The sequence below is a fragment of the Colletotrichum tamarilloi genome (genome assembly GCF_030869305.1).
Source record: "Colletotrichum tamarilloi strain Tom-12 chromosome Unknown Scaffold_13.1, whole genome shotgun sequence".
NCBI classification, from domain to species: Eukaryota; Fungi; Ascomycota; class Sordariomycetes; order Glomerellales; family Glomerellaceae; genus Colletotrichum; species Colletotrichum tamarilloi.
The window spans coordinates 263,253-282,825 of record NW_026849396.1 but is presented as its reverse complement, the minus strand read 5'-3'; the positions used below and the strand labels follow the sequence as shown (position 1 = coordinate 282,825).

The following is a 19,573-nucleotide window of genomic DNA, read 5'->3' as shown; positions in this document are numbered from 1 at the left end:
TGGATATCAAAAAAAGCTCAAAGCTCAACCCACGCATCCACGCAACGCGGGACGATAGTCTCACATACATCAGTGACATTCGTGACCTTCAAGATACTTCTACTTCGTCCACACTAATTGACATCACGATACATTCGCGATACATCCCCCTCCAGCTTCTACTAGAACCGCGCCCCCTCCAAGCTCCGCCAACAACTTCCGAGCTCCGAGCGACTCTCAATAGTCCTTCTACTACCTCAAGCCGCATAGTTCTGACATTCCCTTGACCTCACCTCACATGGACCTGACCTCAGATCACTCCTTTGCCGGGAGGAGCAAAGGCAGCCATATCCTGTCCCTGTACATCGCCCAAGAGCCGGCCGGCAGCACGCCCACGGCTCAGAAACGGAACCACCAAAACTTCCTCCCAAGGCCCTGCTCTGTCCTCTGCATCTGTACCCGTACCACCGAAGCGTCGCCGCCCTTGTTCCCACGTGAATCCCGGCTACGAAGCATCTATAGAACACCTGGCTATCTGTGCTGCAAGCCCATGAGCAACAGACGGGGGAGGACAATGCTCCTGCATTGCAAAACCTGCCGGCGAGGTGAAGCAGCAGCGGCGGCGCGGACGAGGTGCGGTCAACGGACGAGGGTTCGGAAAGACAGAAATTCACACAATCCATATGCCGAGCCAGACAGAGCTCAGAGAGCGGCGGACCCCCCAGCCTCTCTTCCCACCCATGTCATCAAACCCCTGTCCAACCGTCCAAAAAAACCCCCATGCCAGCGGTCCCAAAGGGGCCCCCAGACGGCCCCGACGCCCCCCAAGGTGAGCAGTCAGGTGTAACCCTCTCACCGACATATCCCTCACCTCAGACCTGTCGTCCAACGTCGACTCATATCGAAGGCTTACTGCGTACCGTCCTCCTATATCCCATCGCCCGCCGCCGCCCAAAAAGGTGTCATACTGCCTCGATTAGACGCGTCTACGCGCTGTTCCTCGGCACGTCTTCCCAAACGGCTGCCTTTTCGATACCCCCAAAACGTCCCCATTGGCACCATGCCTCTTTCACCAAAGGCACCCACGCACCATCACCCCCCTGCTCGATAACGGCGCTGTGTAACCGTTGCTACACCACAAAAGCTGACGAAAGCACTAGGGGAACCGTTCGCTAAAGAAGGACCAGCCCGCAGAACCCTCGTTGCCAACAGTGCCCCTTGCTCATGACCCCCCGGCCTGCATCTACCCTCCATCACGAACTCTGCAAACTGGTCTTCTTTCGTGCTTTGCCCTCACCAAAAGGCCACGGATCGCGGCCACTGTCCGGGCTGCCTCCCCTTCTCTCTCATCAGATGATTCTTGCGTATCCGTACTCGTTATCTTCCCGTTGTCATTGTCCGTGCCTTCCTGCGACCTACCGTCATATTCCCGGCCGTGTAATCAGGCAGCTCACCACGCGGCACGTGTCGTTGAAGAAGAGCAGCACTAGCACTAAACAGAGGGAGGGGAGGGAAAGGGAGGGATGCTCCGCGCTCCGCACCACTGGTGCCTCGATGCAACTCTCACATCAGATGTGAGGCTCTGCATGAGTAGGAATGCAGTGCATATCCTGCCCTGCTGCTGCTGCTCCGCTCCCGAAGGGAACTCGCAATGAATGTTGTTCGGCAGGATCCATCCCGCTCCTTTTATCCTGCCAATGACATGCTCACGTGAACAAATGGCCATCCGTCGTCGCCAGGGGAGGGTATTTTGGCCGATGAGGTGGCTGGGGGCGAAAAGCAGCAAGTTTCCCAAAGATGACAACTCCAAAAGAAGAGATAGGGGCACCAACATCCAGGCGGTCGGTGTCGATCGAGACCACCGCGCGATCCCGGTACCCGATGTACATGGCCCCTGAGAGGGGGAAACCCCCGATGTCGAGCAGGAGAGTCCCGCCGCCCATATCGCGCAGTCTTTTCGGGACGCAAGGTCAAAAGGTTCTCTATCCCCGGCCAGCTGTTATTGTCCGCTGCCCTTGCGATCCGCTCAGCCCACACTTTGGTGGCTGGTCAAGAACAAAATGGCCCGCGAAATGGTCCGCCATGGGCGATCGCAGTCGTGTAACGATCAAACGGCCTTTTCAGCAGTGTGATGCAACGCTGCCAACGGCAAATGGTACGAAAATCCGTCTTCTCTCTGTTATTGACCTGGCGTCGGACGAGTGTCAGATCCGACCTGTCTCAAAAACAAGACGCAAAAGCAACAACCTCGAACCAGAGACAAAAAGAAAACAAAGCGACGGGTCAGCTCTCACCCGTTTCGTGACGTGGCAGTCCGCACCCTGACGCCTTCTTGATGAATCCACGAGCATCATCAGCAGGCTGTCTCGACAGGTACTGCTACTCGAGCATGCCAGATGCAGACCGCCGCAGATTTCCCCCATGCGTCGCTGCCTGCTCACCCGACTCTCACTCACCTGGGTCAGGATGAGATGATCAAAAAGAAAAAGCTGCATAGTTGGTTCCATCTTTTGATGACCCCAAGGTGTTGAAGACACAGAATCAGCCATATGACAACTCATAAACACCATCCACGGGGAGGGGGCCAAAATTCGCCCATCCGTGCTGACATGCGTGAGGCGGACAAGATGCGATTATGCTGTGTAGCTGGATCAGCCAATTCGCTTCCGAAGAGGCCTGGAGTCCCTGCTTTCCCGGCTTGAGCCACCTAGACTTCTAGGCTGAAGTGAAGGCATCCTCAGGTGACACTGGCCCAGGAGTGATATCGCCTCGAGGCCACTTTCGTCGACACGAGACGCGGGTGCCATGCGGGTTTGTGGCCCCAAGGAGCGGTGGTCTTGGAGCTGACAGCTCAGGTCGTACAAGTATGGAGGAAAAGCAAACGCGTGATTCGGTGAAGAGTGCGGATTGTCGTCCGCCTCACCGACGTGCACTGAAACCTGACCCCCGGTCTTTGGTTAGCAACAGGCGGCCAGGGCAATAGCGCCAGCTAGAACAAGATCATTAGCGTAATCAGCAGAAACGGATCCCGTGACGCTGGAGTACATCTGCAGGCTGCACGAGGTGAAGAAAGCAGTAAGGCGGAGGATTGTCAGACATGGTGGGAGGGGGACGTCGGTGAGCCGGCGGCGTAAGAGAGGCGTAGCAAAACAACTTTTCGCTACAGATGCCCGCCGTGCTGGGTGGCTTGTCGCTGCAGACAACGGCGCAAGGTGCTAGGCATTCAAATGCAAGCAGCCGTTGCATCGTAGAAACGACACCTGAGCCACCATGAGACGCGGTCCGCAGCGTACCAGGCAATAAGTCGTGACCATCAGCGACCGCATCGGGACAGCTGCACATTCCAAGACTGACCGGCGTAGCAACGTGTCTCTGAAGCCCCTCAGGCTTACTACGGCACCTCCTCTTCTCGTTTGCGAACGTCCGCTCTGTCGAGAGAAGGAAACAAAAATGACATGTCGCAAAGCTCCAAACGGCACCTTGGCCGCCAGCGAAGCAACGTTGAGGAGGGGCCGGCCCGGGTAGGGTGTGAGTGCTGCGAGCCGACTACCGATCTCCGTATATGGACGCCGGAGACCCTGGCTTGAGTTGCCTGATCCGGAGACTCGTGCGGCATGGAAGATAGATTGTGGGCGGAGGGGTGCGCCTTGTGGTTGGAACGGACTCTACCGGATTCAGGGGCCCGGTCAATGTAGGCTGGCTGCTGTACCGTGGCCACTGACCTTTTGATTCGGCGGTCGGTGTTATCTTGCTGTGAGAGGCGCGACGGCGGCAGGTATTGACTTTGAGGTGCACATAGTAGCAGTTGTGGCGGGAGAGTCCGTCAGAGCTTAGCTAGGCTGGTGGTGTAGTCGGGAGGCGTGCACGTGAGGCCATCGTGAAGTCCCACTCGGCGCCACGGCACGGCGGCGGCCGGCAGCTCCGTCTTCCCCGGCCGTCTACGGTCCAGGCCGGCGCCCCGTTGCAAACGATAATTCGTTCGGCGGAACCACATTGGAGGAACGAGGATGGCGTCAAAGCATATGCCGTTCACTGGGTCTTCTGGTGTCCTGTCCTCACGAGGTGGGCTGCAAAGGGCGGACGCCACAGAGTCGTGGACTGGGAGCAGTCGGCTGCTTGCAGCCAGTTTCCCCATGGTCCGCGGAGGAACAAGTGCACCCTGCAATCTGTCAGCGTCGTCTTGGGCCGCCTCGTCCCGCAATCGCAGACTGAAGCCGGCGTTTGAGACGTGGTTGACTCTGGAGTCGGATCGTACGGTTTCCTGTATTGCGATCACCTCCACAGCAAGGGTTCGCTCTGTCCGAGATGAGTGCTCGGAGAAGCTCAACGGTACGTGCAGCAGAAGGCAATGCACACCACGCACGCACAGGTGTCCATCCATGCCTTTAGAACGGCCATGCCATCCCATACTGCCCTCCGTCAATCTTCCCATGTTGCGCTGGGACATGCGGGGAAACGGACTACGCTGCCCGATATATCCAGACAGCCAGGATCGGCCAGCCACAACACAACGGCACGGAGTTTTGAAAGCTCGCTTCCGCATCGTGGCATATCAGATTCAGGGGCCCAATGTAAACGTGTCTATATCAGCAAATGGCCCCTTCAAAGCCCTCAAGGTAGGGCGAGAGCAATGGGCCACGACAAGCATGGAAAGTACCCATGATCCATCGTGAATCCGCAGCAGTGCGACGAATAAGTGAGCCAAACTAAACTCGGAACACGCCTGCCTGGCCGACCCGTGGAGCACTGGAGCTTTCGACCAAAGGTTTGATTGACGAGAGTTTACTGAGCACACAACGCTTATCCTAGAGGATTGACTCGCTCGGCCGTGCCCGAATACACCCCCCCCGGGCGACTTCGTCTGAAGGTAGGGCCGCCGCTTATCGTTAGCGGGCAGCAAGGCACCGCACGTCGTAGGAATTAGTACCAATTTCCAAGAGAGGTGGATGTGTGCGACAATTTTACCTTTGCCTGGCGTCAGCATGTAGGTACTCTGACAGACAGGTGCAGTCTCATGTGAGAAAGATTAGATGCGGGACGATGATACAGCCAACAAAGCTGCTTAGGTCAGAATCGCTGTGCCGCGTGGATGGCAACATGATCTACCGGCGACGACGACGAAGCTGGAGGAAACCCAGATTCGACCCCCAAATCTCAAGTGTATCTGGACGCGGTGGGAAGCCATCGCACAAGAATAGCAACAGCTGCTCCGCAGTCAGCTCCGCATCGCGCCCTGGTTGTACCTTATCCAACGCAGTGGCTCCTTGGTGATATTGCCCAGGGCCAAGCGCAAGCAGCACCCGGGCTCGTGCCATTCGGGTCAGGGCTGCGGTCCTCTGTCAGCAAAGGCTGCCCCGTGCCATCCCGGATGCATAGTCGGGGGGCCTGTTGATGCTCCTCCTCATCAACGTAGTAGCGTAGGGCAAAAGTTAGGTGGCATCTCCAAGGAAGACCTTATTGTACAGTCACAACGCATCTGACTTTGTGGGGTGGCGGACGAAGACAGCGGCACGCCGCGCAGTCAAGCCCTCGTATGGAGCCATCGGGCGAATTCATGTGTGCGCCTTGGATTGCCATGTTTGCTGTCTGCTTGGGGCAAGGTTGGAAAGGAAGGAAAAATACGACGAGAACACGAGTAGCGCCCAACGCTAGCCGCCCTGGGAACTTTGGCCTCGAGGAAAGGTGTCCACCATGATTCCGCCCGATTCTTCATAGCAGATAACGGCGTTGCGCCGTGAGACGCGGTCGACGGGATCCTCGGCCGCCCCAAAATTCCCTAGCCGCACGTCAGCCACTCCACACTCCTCAAACATTGCCCGCCTACCCTTTCCGGACGGGGATTGAGACTGGGAATTGGAGAAATTTCGCTGAAGAGGAGCCAAAAGCTAAGGGGGAACGTCTGGAGTGGGGGAACACCTTGGGTTCCCACAAGCAATCACAGAAGAAGAAAGCTTCAGAAATTCGTCCACGGAGACCAACAAGACGACAAGAGGAACAACGGCAGCCCCGAGGCAAAGGACCGTCTGCGGAGTGATCTGCACCAGCTGATCGGGGGTCGGGCCCGGAGCTGAGGCTCGCCGAGTCCCCCCCCCCCCCCAGCCATCGAGACGTTGGATGGAAGCCTTCTAGAAGGAATTGTACCTTTCGGATGGCGTGCTCATCGTTTGATAGTCGCAAGGAGTTACAACGAGCGTGCTCAGGAACCCGAGACGACCATCAAAGTACACGTATGGTGTATTGCTCGGGTTCAGGGGACCTGGTTCGCCGTTTCGACTGCGCGGGCATTCTTTTCCCCATCCTCCAAAGTTCCCGCTGCTTCTGCCGCTTTAGCAGTGGGAAAGGCGCACGAGCAGCTTTGCTGCAATGCCGAGCAACGCGGCCCCTATCGCGAGTTATGACTGGGATACTCCTGCAACGGTGCTGGAACCACGCGTGATTCTGCACCCATTCTGCCCCCATTCGGCGGTGCCAGCGAGGCTGAGGACGAGTAGGAAGGGCCTGCGCCCATTTGCTCTCAAGGACCTTCGCTGTAGGTACACTTGTCAAGTGCCAGGCACGCAGCGAACAGCCCTCGTTCCGAACATGCCGTTTCCCAGCTTTCCAGAGTTCCCCGGGCCCAGCTTCATGCTAGCCGACCCATCGCGACAGCAGTCGTACATGTGGACTCGTAGTCCAAATGCCCACCAACTCTGAGCGGATGAGCGGACACGGCGCGACGCGGCATCGCCTTGTTGTTTATTGAGTCAGTCCATCGGTATAGCGCTACTGTTTTATAGCTGGCAACGGTTTGCTTGAGGCATTGGCAGCGTAGCCCCCAGTTGTTTATATCGTGACAGTGTCAAGCATATGCCAGAACCTGATCCAGTCACCCTTGGCCATAATCAAAGTTGCTAAAGTTCATTCTGGCCCTGCGTTTGCATCGTGTCATTGCGATCGCTTAGGAGCCACCAACCGCACTCTATGTGAGACGTGCATCCGTAGGCCGCCACTGGGCAGCATCTATTCCTGGAGGCTGGAGAAAAACAGCCACCGTGGATCGTCAAAGTGATGCCAGATACCTCACGGAGGTTTCGTCGCTGTTTGTCGGGACTCGGTCGTGCCGTGGTAAGGGTCACTGTCTGAACTTCCCGTCAACCCGGCTGCCCGGGTCGCAATAAGTGAGACGCAGGCTGGCGGTTCGCGAGCGGGTGCCATCTGTTCTCTCACAAAGGATTTCCCGGGGCGCATCCGCGGACGCTTTAACTGTGACTCCAGCGCCCGCCGAAAAGAAGATTTTGGGCCTCAAGCGATGAACCATGCAGCTCCTCTATGCGAAAGTGTTTGTCATATGGCCGAAAAGCCGGAACACCCCTCGATTCTCCCCTATGCACTCGGACTAGAATAGAAGGCAAACAACGAGACAACAATGCAGAGGAACATCGGAACGACGCGCAGTGTGCGAGGATTTGCTTGCTCGGCGCAATAAAATCTGGGGAAGTCAGGCACAGCCCAAAGGATCGACCAAACTTTGAGCACAAGGCGCGTGTCTGTGCCAGTCGCCGTGTCAGTCACAAGCCGTTGCCAAACTGCGATGATCATGGAAGTGCTGCGACAGTTGAAACGACTCCATGGCCATCCTATTTTCCCATGGCGGATGGAGCCATTGAGAGGCATCCGTACGGACAGAAGATCAAAGACAGGCAGCTGTTTCCAGTGAGTAGTCGCAATGTGCTCAATCCCCACAATGTTGACGACTCCCTATTGAGGGTGAGAACTTGCGCCGTGCCACCCATGCCCAAACGCAAAATGATGTGCAGCGAGGTCCATGCGAAGTGATCAAATAGAGTTCGCCCATGGAAAAAAGGAAGCAAACTCGAAGGCCAGGGGCAAATTTCCGCCGAGGTGCAAGAAAAGGGGGAAAATTGGCACGATGCCACTGCTCATTGCTGTGTCAGTACGACGCCCGAGCAGTCCGAGACGAACTCCGGAGCAACACAGGGGGTTGGCGTTGCGAGCGTTCTGACAGGCTGGTGCCTCATCTCGAGTCCTAATCGGGCAAGTCGTCCAGTCAAGACAATTTGGCGCGTATGAAACGTCGTCCATCCTTCTCCGTCCAACGACCCATGCGACCATGCGCTCATCGTACTCCTCAAAGACGGGTTGAATCGAAGGAACAGAATACCGTCGAGGTGCATGTAATTTTCTAGTCAAAGAACGCCAGCCGCCGACATTGGGGCTATCCGAGTGCTCACCATCAGCTGTAGTCGACCCGCGCGAATGGTGCTGCGTCGGGATCCACGGTGGTCCTATGAGATGCTTTGGCGTGCTGCCCTGCAGTGATGACTCGACCTCGCAGGTGAAGATCCCACGACGAACTTCCAAGATGCCCACTGTCGTCCCTGCAGGATCATGCAGCTGGGGCGGTCCCCCCCAGACGATCCTCTTTCTCAATTAACGCTACCCGCGTTCTCCGTTGAGCACAATGGACGAGTCTCCGATACCAGCCGTATCGTGCTGTCCCCCCACAAGCTCTCGTTATCAGAGGCACGACTTGCGTGACGTTTACGTCTCGCTGCATTTCGCCATGTTGGCCTGCAAGCGCAAAGATTACAGTCAATCGCGACCCCCCACAGACATCTCCTCATTGTGGTCGCATCGTGATATGGGCGACTGTTGTCATGGTATCCTAGAGAGAAGATGGAGAAAACCAAAGACAAAGAGAATGGCCCCACTGCGAATAATCCTGCGCAGACACCACCGTGTGGTTGGGAAGCGGAACTATCTGAAGGGATCATCCCTCTCCGGAGGCTCAAGCCGGAATGATCTGACAGGGACGGGTTCGTTTGATCTTTTTCGGTAGCTGGACAATGTCAAGAAGTGTTTGTTTGGCTCTCGCGCGCGAGTATCGCGTCTTGTTCTTGCTTTGGTGGCAGCAAATTGCAATGCCGATGAGGATATGGCGGCATCCCCTCGGTCTTGGTGTTGTTTGCTCGGCCAAAGGGGCTGCCAGTGACATGCCAGCGATCAGAGACATGCGACGAGCCTGCAGGCGGGTGTGTCTGACAAGGTGACGGCGTCGCATTATGAATCGAGGTGCGCACATTTCCCAAAGACACCAAGGAGACGGTACGGAGTGAAGCGCAGACAAGACGTGCATCGCAATGTCGGTCCCGTTCGATGTGCAACCAAGGCTGGCCAGAGAGCCGTCCGATGGCTTGATTGTGATGTGACTGCCCAACTATCGCTGCTCGTGGCAGGCCATGTCCCGCCCTTCGCTGTCCGGAGTAAGCAGACGGCGGGCCTTCCCGCAAGCGATGTGCGAGCTTGCATCCGTACAACGTCGGTCAGATTAAGGAGCATGGCCGATCTCATCAGCGAGGGCAAAAAAGCACCACCTTTGCTGAACAATGTGTTTGAAGCCGTAGCAATCGCAGTGGGCTCGTTGCTCGCCTGGTCGCCTAGACAAAAAAAAGAGAGAGTACCCCGTAGCCTGCTGGGGTGGCCAGAATTCTCGAGATGACTCCCCTCCCCGCCTGGCGACCAGGGCAAGCTGAAGATTGCGATTTGCGCGCGAGACCTAAGGTGCGTCGCTCAAGGATACGGTGGCATCCCGATAGGCCGACTGGGTCTTTCTCCAGCCGGCAGCCCTTCTCGAGATGGGTGCTGTGATGCATGGTCAAGGTCGTCTCCCGCGCCCAATTCAGTGATTCTCAGTAGTGTGTGTGCGAGCAGCGGAGGTCAGGATGGGTGGGATTTGTAGCATGGATGCGTTGGCCAAACGAGTATGGAGGTTGCCTGACGCATATTGGTGCACTCCGTACTTTGTGGGACGTTATGCCGGCAGCCATCTGAATCACTGCGTCTGACACTGTTGAGGAGCGCAGGCGAAGCATGTCACGTCGACGACGTGAGCTGGCGAGGCAGTCGACGGCCAAGTCTTGAGTAGGATAACCCCGCGGTATCACTTTTTGGGGGCCACGCGTGGTTGAACTGCATGTGGCGTCAGGATGGGCTGGAGGAACGTTGCAGATTGGATGAAGAAGCTATTTCCAGTGCGTCTCCGGGCAGAGACCCAGGTTCCGGCTGCTGTGACGAGATCCAAGAGTGGAAGCAGCCTGGGATGTACCGGCCAGTGATGTTGATGTCGCGTTGCTTTGGCGTCATGGGTGAAGTCATTGAACTGGCATGTTTCCTTCTAGTCCACACGCACATGGGGCATGGCATGTTCGAGTTCATGTTGTTGCTTTTTAGTGAGGCTCCGTCGGGAGAAAGCATCGGATCCATGCGATGGAGACGAAGTACCTGACCAAGTACCCAGCAAACTTGCAAGGAAGGAACCGGGACACTGGACCTTCCATTGTCTGTGGTGTCAGGCTGTCGAGGTGCGCAACTAGCACTGGGAACTTGGGCAAGAAGGCACCGGCCTCCGGGACACCGTGCTTGCTGTCCTTGGGCGTGCCTGATCGGAACAACCTGTTTCCCCATGAGGCAATGGCTGGGAACTGCGCCGGGAAAAGAACAGCCAGGAACCGGGACGACTACCAACAATGATGCGAGCAAACATTCCGAATTATCGGTCTGACAGGGCAGGGCAGGGCCCCTGGAATCAATTTCAGTGCTGAGGGTTTGGCTATGCGTCCAAGAGGCACAAGAGGTGCCTCCAGCCAACCGTTACGACAAACCCCAATGGCGAGTCACAAACAGGGGGAGAATATTCGCGCCTTGAGCCTTGGGCAGCTGAACTATGGGGACCCTGGAACCAACCCATCCAGATAAGATGCGAGCTTTCTACACAGTAAGGAAGGAGATCAGTAAGCCGCATACGAGACTTAACCTTTGGCGATTATTAGGTATACTGTAAGGAAACGGTCGGATACGAAAAAACAACAAGGAAGCACTATCAAAGAGCCACAGCGAGCAATGAGACGAGAGGCCGGGCTTGGCAGCCAAGTGGAAACACTGCGATGGAGCCTTTGTAGAGCCCGACTCGACTCAGAATAAGGGTACCAGGCCTTCCGCGACTGGTGGCTCCGTAGATGGGACTCGAGGGAGAAGAACCAAAAGTATCCGTCCTCGGAGGGAGCCTCCTCAACCCACTCGCGAGATGAGCAAAAGTGTTGGTCATCATGCTCAATGCGCGCCGATCGTTCAAAGCAAGCCGGACAAGACGACCCTCAGCCGTCAGTGCGAGACATGCAAATCCACTACACGTTGCGTTGGATAGCTGTTGTTGTTCTTTTTTGTTTGCTGTCACGGAACAGGCATCTGCCTTGCTGCTGGTCCTGTAAGGCAACCGAATCAAAGGGCGTTCGGGAACCACTCGAATCCGCCGTCCATCGTGCGATGCAGTCAACCAGTGTCTCTGTTTCTCTTGTCCACCGACCGGTCCTTCGTCTCTTGACTCAAATCTCAATCTTTCCGAAGCCTCTTTGATGGGTGGTGGATTCGGCCCGCGCGCGTGAAACGTCCAGGATCAAAAAAATTGATTCGCAAAATATATCAGATTGTCTAGGGTCAGCTGACAGGAGATTGAGATTGCACTCGACGAGAATGCAGCCTCGTGTCACTGTCGTCGCCGCCGAGTTCCTCGCTGGTTACGATCAGCAAAAAAGCTAGCTAGCTGAACAGAGTTCCCCCCTTGTTGGTTCCCTCGAGAGAGTGATATCCTGCGTGGGGAACACAACGAGGTCTGAGAGTCGACAGCAGAGAGAAAAGAGACACCGCTTTCTTTCTCGCCCGCCGCAACACGTGCCAAGAAACAGCAAGGCAGGACTGGAAAGCTTGGCTTTCGCAACGGCGCATGCCAAAAGTGCCTCTATATACCCTAACCGGCCAGGCTGCGATATGTACAGGGATGCTGATTATCCTACGCAGGCAGAGCTATTGTGCTTGTGTCGGCTGTGGCCCGGTCTGGTGTTGTATCTGATTCCTCGTAGACAGGCACTATAAGATTAGGGTATGCGCGGGTGCGGTTGTCATGCTGGGCGGCTGCGGCTGATGATACGAGACGGGCCGGGGGAGGGAACTCAACGGGCGAAATGATCACAGAAGCGCTATACCTGTCTGTCCAGGGTAGGGTCCTGACTACTGAGTCGGGCAGGGCGCCGAAAAAAACCAGACAATGGAAGACGTGGAAGCCCGCTCGTCCTCCGTACCGACGCTGATGACGGCGAGTGAGCCGTGCAGTCCCTCTCAACTCCTGGGTCAAGACTGTAAGTGGCGGCAGAAGCGAGATGGTGGGCAAGCGGGCTACGGGCTGCACCCGCGCGACCATGCCTCCAGATTACCTTGGCTCTTGCGAGAACCACAAGGCTTGGTACGGCAAGTCGGCATCGTGAGGAACGGAGACGTCGCCCCAATGTGGCCAGCAAAGACGACAGCATGGCCGCCTTGACCTCGGCCACGCGAGGGATCGTCCGTCGGAATGAGGTCAGCCCATGGCAAACTGGAGTAAACGCGGGTCGACAGCCCGAGACAATGACGGGCCTGGGAGTCTGTGAATAGGGCAGAAGAAACAGGAACTCGGAGTTGCTCGTTGGTGCTCGACTCTTCCCAACAAGCCACCTCCCCGCCGGGTTTGCGGCCATTAACCGGAGTTGTTTTTTTGCCTCACAACTGGTCACTTTGCTTGCGGGTTTATGCTGCCGTCATTCTTGGCAACGGGCGGATGAAACTGTCTTGTCGCCAGCTCAGATTCACACAATCGTGCCATGGTAGATTGTGTAATGTCACGCGGTAGAATGAGTCCAGGGCCCTTTGAGTTCTTGGGAAAGTCAACACCGGTCCATGTCCACCGCGTGTGTAGCAAAAGCGTAAACGGTCTCTATGCGGACCAGCCCACAACTCCATTCATGGATGGAGATTACTGTACAGACTATAGCGCACTGTACTCCGTACAGACTGCGGATACGAATACTAGACGAAGGCCGAGGGGGCCGGAGTTCCTTGGTAGCAACCGATGAGACTGTATCCGTATCCGCGGGCTTTGGCGCAACTCCATCTCTCCAGGCTCCAGCATTTCCACGGTTGCGGTTGGTAGATTCTGAGCGGCACAGCCTGGCAACTTCCGAGGACATGTGTGTATCTCCTCGAGGCTTGTCAGTACCTAGCGCTGTGTCAAAAGCTCAGGGGAGAAGCACGTGTGTCGTCCATGGACCATCCCCCACATCAGACATGGCGCTGGCGGCTGGCGGTGAGACGGGGCCAAGTGTGAGATGCTCCGTAGCACAAGAAATATCTCCAAATCGGCCCAAAAATGGAAGAAAGAAAACAAAAAAGGCAAAAAGTTTAAGTAGAATGCCTGCTCCGCTTAGGGCAGCCCCAGTGGCATGGGGCAAGCGCCGAGCCGCAAAGGGGATACTCGCAATGTGAGACCCCAGACTGCCCAAGCTGCGACAGAGGAGATGAAGATGGCGTGCACCTCAGCTGTCAAGGCCTGACTCTCCATGGACAATCCAAGGTGGCCTTATGCCATACGGGTTTGCGTGTGCTTCTGGTGAAAGGACAACATGGCGATAGCGACATTTCCCGTCTGACCATCCGGCCGTGAGGATCCAAAGACTGTTCGGCTCGAGAGCATGATTCCAGTCGACTTTGCAGCGGCTGTCGCCCCCAAAATGCCAGCAGTGTTGATCTGGAGCGGTCCAAAGGGCGAACGGGAAGTGAGTACCGCGCCATTTTCTCGGGCATCATCGTCCCGACTAACACGCCGGAGAGAGTTGTCAAATGACACCCTCGGGCTGGGCCTCTCCCGCTGGCGCGTGGGCAATCTCGTCGGACTCGCTTCTTCTCAAAGGGGGGAAGACTGAAGCTGCGAAGCAACATGGCATGGCATGGCATGGCATGGCATGGCATGGCATGGCGCGGATTGGATTAGACTTGGGGGCGAGTGATGACTTTTGTGGTCAAAGACCAGGGTGACAAATGGACGACCATCCGCAGGCCATGATACCTTCCCATTCCTCTCCCTCTGCCTGGGCCCGATGTGCAAGGTGCATTCTGAGCCCATGTGAGCAGCTCCCGACAGCGCCGAAGAAACGAGGACGCAAGACAAGTAAGCGCGTGTGGCAGAGTGTCGAGTGGTGACTATCCAACTAGACGGACGGAATGGGATATTTGGATTAGAGCAGGGGGGTTCATGGCCTCGATTCAGAGATACGATATGCCACCCCCCTCGTCCCCTACCCTGGCGATTGGGTCGAGGGAGAAGAATGGGTGTCCTCTCTGTACGAGCGTGTGCGCGTTTGGCCAAGCAGACGGAGGGATCGGGAGAATAGCACCTCAGGAGGACGGGAGATTTGCTGCCTTGTCGGCATCCGATTTGTCGTAGAAAGAGAGTAAAAGAGCGAGTAGTCGAAAAGTGTGACAGCGTCTGCTTGGGTGAGGCGACCGGGGAACGTGGTTGTGTTTGGGAAAGGCCCTCGTGACCCCATTTTGGAATTTTTTCTGACTGCGGTCGACTGCGTACTTTGACAGTAGAGACTAGGGTATGGGAGCAATGGCCCCCAGAAACAGAGCCCAAGGTCCTAAATTGATTGTTGCGACACGAGCAAAGACGTTGGGTTGGGTTTCTCCTTCTCTTGCGTGCCCCCCCCCCCCCAATATTCGTACTCCCATGTCGATAGCCCAATTGCTTACCCCTGCCGTCGAGATGGGCAACTTCGGCGCCGCCGTCACCCTCTCGTCTGGTGTCTGCGCTTGCAAGGTGCGATTCTCAATCTCAAAAGTCGCGATGGTTGCTGCTCATAGACCAATGGAAGAAAGACACCACACCGCTCGCATCGTACCGCGCCGAGTGGGCGGGAAAGGGACTGCCGTCTCGTTCCCATCCCCATCCCCATCCACGGGGGAAACATTACACAGAGCCTTCTTTGGATCAAGGCATCTCGTCGGGCCCAACCAAGAGTGATGTGAAGTCCGACGCACTTTGAAGCTGGGTGTAGAGGCGGGAAGGAGGGGTTCTCTGAACTTCTGGAGTTAGCGGTTGCTAAATTCGTTCGACCCGTTGCTAGTGTACGTATCCCGAACTTGCTGCTTCCTTCAGGTTTCCAAGTACGTATATGCTTAGATAAGACAGTATTAGGTAATCAATCGACCCACCATCCTCCCTCTCCAAAATTGCAACCTCCAAGTCCCAACCGTGATGACGGCACCCCAAGAACGAAACACCATCCATCGACAAGGGACCCTCGCCCACCAGCCCGACGTGGGGAGGGACCCCCTTCGGCAGCGGTTCGGTGCAGCGCAGGGCTGCTTGCTTGCTGCTTGCTTCGGGGGCCCAGGATTCTCCTCAGCACCGGATACCCAGAAACCACTGGCCCAGATTGCGGATCCCCTTTGGCCTTTGTGCCCTTTTCTTTGTTCCCCCTTGTCCGCCGCAGCTTGTCCCTGGCCGGGATTGGGGTTCTTGTATGCCCCTTCGACGCGTCTTCAACCTTCGAACCGGCTTCGAGAAAACTACGTCACTCCAGGGGGCCGCACCCAATGGGAGCCCAACGATGACTGCTTTTCCCCGGCCCTCGACGCTATTTCCGCCCCTGTGGTGTGACTGTTCCATCACTCGCCTGCTCCTATCCTGTTGTCGACCAAGGCATCGTTGCCGGAGGCGTTTGATCACATCCCACGCTCTTTACCACCGGTGTGGTCACCGCTGTGCGAGGCACAAAGTTACAATTCGAGAGGCTCTGTTCCCAACGCGGCGGCGGTGAGCAGCATCCATTGCAGGGGCCTAAAGAGCATGACCAGGGAATCGACCAACCAGCTTCGACCCCCATCTGACCGCACACCTTGAACGGTGTTGCGCTTCTTCAACAATATCGACTTTCACAGACAAGATCGGCGCATCACGCCCTCCCGGATCTCTGCCGTATTGACCCTCCTTCTCTCACCGTACCTATCAGTCCCATGCTTCGACCACGCGTACCTGACTGAGCCGGCCCTCTGTCTCGGCGCCAAATAAGGGACAACCAGGCACGGGAGCAGTCTACCGGTTCCGACCCTTGGTTACGGAGACGAACTCCGAGCGTCCATGAGACACCACCGCCATGTTCCGGTCACGCTCCAAGTCCACAAAATCGCACAAGACTAGGACCCCTAACAACGGGCGAGGACGAGGCTCAAAATTGAATGACTCCGACACCCGGTCCGCTGTGCGAGACGACTCGTTGTTTGCGCTCAGGGACGTGAGAGGCCCAGGCAGATGGGTGGCCCCGTCAGGGGTCCCCTCGGCCGATTGACTTCAACGTGGCCGGCTGACATGTTGGACGCAACGTCAGTCTGCCCATCAAACACGAACAATGGAGAATAAATGGACAAAAAGAGCAGCGAGTCGACAGGCCTGCCCAAATGCAACACAGACAGGGAGTTCAGCTATTGTCGTTCGCAATATCATTCGCAACTAAGGGAGCCATCCGGCGGCTATCACTCTTCGGCCGGGTGGGTTTTCGTCACCTGGCGGCTGGGCGGTTGATCGGAAAAGACGGTTACCGGCTCAGCAGGATATAGCACAATCGCATGCTTACACTATGCCATTGACACCCGGTCTAACCCGCGTTCGTCTCATCCTTATCGCACGTTTGGCATACGCAGGCAATGACATACATGACGCTGGCGTTGGCTGCATCGCGCAGCAATGTATCTGCCGACTTGTCGACGGCTTGGAGATTGGGGCACGACAGCGCTTGCTAGCTCATCCATTGGAGTCAAGACCATCGGGCCGCGTTCTCATCGCCAAGCGACTGATTGCTGCATACCATCGTGCTGCACGGGCAAATGGCTGCTTAGGCACGTTGATAGAAACCACCACATGACCTGCCTCGTCCGCGAAAAGCAAATGTCGGTGTGATGCACTTCTCAGCGTCCATCCAGCCAAAAATGCAAGTTGGGGAGAAACTCGGCATTCCTCAACCACGCCCCTGGTAGCCCGCGGTTTCTTGAACCCCGCAGCGGCCAGTTGGTCGGTCCCCCGGGACTAGCAAGACATGCCCGCCGCATAGGAGCCCGACGGACGTGGTGCTAGCGCCGTAGCTTGCGCTCAACACCTTTTGCGTTCGGCTGGTGGACAGTTTCTCGTTGACCTCTGCGTTATGCTTATTGGAGGTGAGCGCAGCCAAGGCTCAAGACACGAGGCAGTGAAGGACGACAGCGCCAGACAGTCATCTGCAGGAGGACCAGGTTCGGCGGCCAGCTCGTTGGCTATCCTTCTCACAGCACAGCCAACGTGTCTTGGTCGTCGCATCGCATCAGGGCAGGGTAACCAAGACGCGCCTCAGACACGCCAGCAACGCAACAGAATCCAGCAGCGGATCAGAAACAGCAGATTTGCTGCGAGATGTGTGTACCCGCCCTCGCAGGAGTCATCGAGCGCCAGCTGGCCAATCCCCTCTGCTCAGGTGACGCCCATCCGGCGCCGATGATGCGGAGTTGCGTGGTGAGCAGGGGGCCGCGGGCAAGGCTGCATATGGTAGTCCCCAGATGCGATGCTGCAGCTCCGTTGCGTTATTGGTGGTGCCCACGGAAGGACGTTCCCCTCAAGTCTCATCTCGACGGTGCTACTCACAAGGTCAGGTTTGCGGAGTTGGGTGTGGAGGGGGGTCGACCAGCCACTAACCACCCCTCGCATCAGCAACACGATGCAAATTTAGAAGAGGTACGGGCAAAGACAAAACGACATACAGTCAGCCATCTGACGGGACCTGTCAAGTCTCATCTCCACCGCGCCTGTGTTTTCCCACCTCGACCTCAGTTTGGCCATTCAAGCCATTCTGATGCGGAATGGTTTCGCTGGGCAAAGCGGGCTTCAATGTTTGAGGCAGCGCAAAGTACTGTACTGGACGGGTACTTGCACCATTCGCAATGGTCCTTCAACCACATCTTTACCCGTTGAAATAGGAGCACCGGCTCGGATAGCCACACCCCCCTCCTTCTGCTGCGCTGGACAAGTTTTGATTCGAAGAATGCCATCAGAGACACGCCCAGAGCTCCTCAAAATTAGCACAATTGCCAACTGCTTGCCCAGCTCTCGCTTGAGATCCGAACAGCCGCCTTCGGTGCAGAGAGGGAGCTGATATTGTTATCCAGCCAAGGTCGTGCTGAGGCAAACGAGACAATAGTCGCAGGCCGGATACGCAAACGCAGTATGACGATTTCTGCGGATACTAAGCTCGCCAACTTTTTTTGTCTTTGGCCCCAATGGCTTCGGCGCCGCCTCCGCGGCCAGCCGGACTGTCAAGCAGCGCGTGCTGATCATCCTTGATGGTGGCGGTCCGTCACCAAGAGTGTGTGGCTTGCCCTGATCTAGTCATCGAACCCCCTTCGACAGTGGCTTCCGCACCAAGATCGTTGATAGCGGCAGCACCACACGAGGCCCTCAGAATGAACGACAGAGAAATCTCTGCCGTTGCTTTCTCATTACCAACGTTTGAGCACTGTGAGTAGAGCAGAGTCAGAACGAACCTCCCTTGCCCGGGTTCCCTGTGCGATGCTACCTACCCCACAACTCGCATTCCTGCGCAACCACGGTTCCCTACCAAGATTGCAGTTCGGCTCTTATGCTGCAACACACTCGAGCAAATCGCAATATCGCTGACGACGTGCTGTACCAAGCCGCACGTCTCCCCTCACGGTTCCGGCTGCATCTGACCGAGAACGAGTGACCGTGACGGAGGAATTGCGCAGCCTTGATGTGGCAGTGAATTACTGTCCAACTCAAGCCGCCGCATCGGTAGATGTCTTGACGAATGACTGATTGCGTGATAACGTCCCGACGTTGAACGACTTTGACTTCATGTCAGCCAGCCGTTGAATCTACCTTGGACGCCACGTCACTCATGATGAATATTCGCCAAGGATGAGGGTTGGGATGGCAATGTAGACACAGCAAAGCCAGGAAAATTTGGGGTCTTTCCCGCACGCATCCTCTCGTCTGTATTTGGACCACGGGGCTCAGCCGGTTTGCTGGCAAGTTTCCGTACGCATTGCGCCGCGGTCCAGTACACCCAGATCACACAGCGGCCGGGCGACTGCTAACCATAGTGACGGATCACTTTCAAATGAAGCCAAGATAGAGAGAGTGCCCGACAGTCAGAGCAGTCCCAACAGGGCGGATTGAGGAGCTGCAACTAAAACTACCCCTGTTCTCGCAGCATCAACAACCATGGGGTCGGTTGAACATCAAAGGCCGTCGACGCATCAAGAAATACTCTCTTCTTTCAACCTCCCAAACAGTACGGATAGAATAGACAGAAACGGTCGTGACTCACAAGAGGAATGGGAGCTGATGGGGGAGGATGAAGCAAAAACAGCCCAACCCTGCGACCGCTACCCACCAGCGCCAGTGGACAGCGATCTCCTGTCTAAATTCCCGTAACGTCCATGTTGATCGGTGGGATCCCATACAGGCGGCCCCGGAAGCCACACCCAAACAACCACACAAGATGGCACCCCTGGAGCGGCTCTGTTGATCAGGTCTCACCGTCTCGCAACGGGGCAAGTCAGGGTCTACGTCAAGCAATCGTTTCTATCTTTGGTCGAGGGAGTCGAGGACGAGCTTGGTTTGAAGGCAAAAGGGACACCAATCAAACGTCTCAATAGCCACTCGGACTCTCAGATGATCAAG

The 19,573-nt window shown here is 56.4% G+C and overlaps 7 protein-coding genes across 7 annotated transcripts; 3 read left to right on the top strand and 4 right to left on the bottom strand.

Annotated features, from left to right (window-relative positions):
* Nucleotides 1-2,936: 2,936 nt before the first annotated feature.
* CTAM01_05198 (uncharacterized protein) lies at nt 2,937-3,321 on the bottom strand (the record flags this gene model as incomplete). The annotated part of the gene is made up of 2 exons (XM_060521228.1): nt 2,937-3,172; nt 3,207-3,321. 2 exons carry the CDS (start codon nt 3,319-3,321, stop codon nt 2,937-2,939), a joined length of 351 nt encoding a protein of 116 aa, XP_060384034.1.
* Nucleotides 3,322-3,802: 481 nt separating this feature from the next.
* Nucleotides 3,803-4,426, bottom strand: CTAM01_05197 (uncharacterized protein; the record flags this gene model as incomplete). The annotated part of the gene is made up of 1 exon (XM_060521227.1): nt 3,803-4,426. One exon carries the CDS (start codon nt 4,424-4,426, stop codon nt 3,803-3,805), a length of 624 nt encoding a protein of 207 aa, XP_060384033.1.
* A 4,613-nt stretch (nt 4,427-9,039) lies between these two features.
* Nucleotides 9,040-9,531, bottom strand: CTAM01_05196 (uncharacterized protein; the record flags this gene model as incomplete). The annotated part of the gene is made up of 1 exon (XM_060521226.1): nt 9,040-9,531. A coding segment is annotated over one exon (492 nt), but the record flags the coding sequence as incomplete, so codon positions are not given.
* A 1,437-nt stretch (nt 9,532-10,968) lies between these two features.
* Nucleotides 10,969-11,391, top strand: CTAM01_05195 (uncharacterized protein; the record flags this gene model as incomplete). The annotated part of the gene is made up of 1 exon (XM_060521225.1): nt 10,969-11,391. A coding segment is annotated over one exon (423 nt), but the record flags the coding sequence as incomplete, so codon positions are not given.
* A 1,995-nt stretch (nt 11,392-13,386) lies between these two features.
* CTAM01_05194 (uncharacterized protein) lies at nt 13,387-13,797 on the bottom strand (the record flags this gene model as incomplete). The annotated part of the gene is made up of 1 exon (XM_060521224.1): nt 13,387-13,797. The coding sequence occupies one exon, from the start codon at nt 13,795-13,797 to the stop codon at nt 13,387-13,389; it is 411 nt and encodes a 136-aa protein (XP_060384030.1).
* Nucleotides 13,798-15,100: 1,303 nt separating this feature from the next.
* CTAM01_05193 (uncharacterized protein) lies at nt 15,101-15,505 on the top strand (the record flags this gene model as incomplete). The annotated part of the gene is made up of 1 exon (XM_060521223.1): nt 15,101-15,505. The coding sequence occupies one exon, from the start codon at nt 15,101-15,103 to the stop codon at nt 15,503-15,505; it is 405 nt and encodes a 134-aa protein (XP_060384029.1).
* A 1,257-nt stretch (nt 15,506-16,762) lies between these two features.
* Nucleotides 16,763-17,372, top strand: CTAM01_05192 (uncharacterized protein; the record flags this gene model as incomplete). The annotated part of the gene is made up of 2 exons (XM_060521222.1): nt 16,763-16,795; nt 16,953-17,372. 2 exons carry the CDS (start codon nt 16,763-16,765, stop codon nt 17,370-17,372), a joined length of 453 nt encoding a protein of 150 aa, XP_060384028.1.
* Between the last annotated feature and the right edge of the window lie 2,201 nt (nt 17,373-19,573).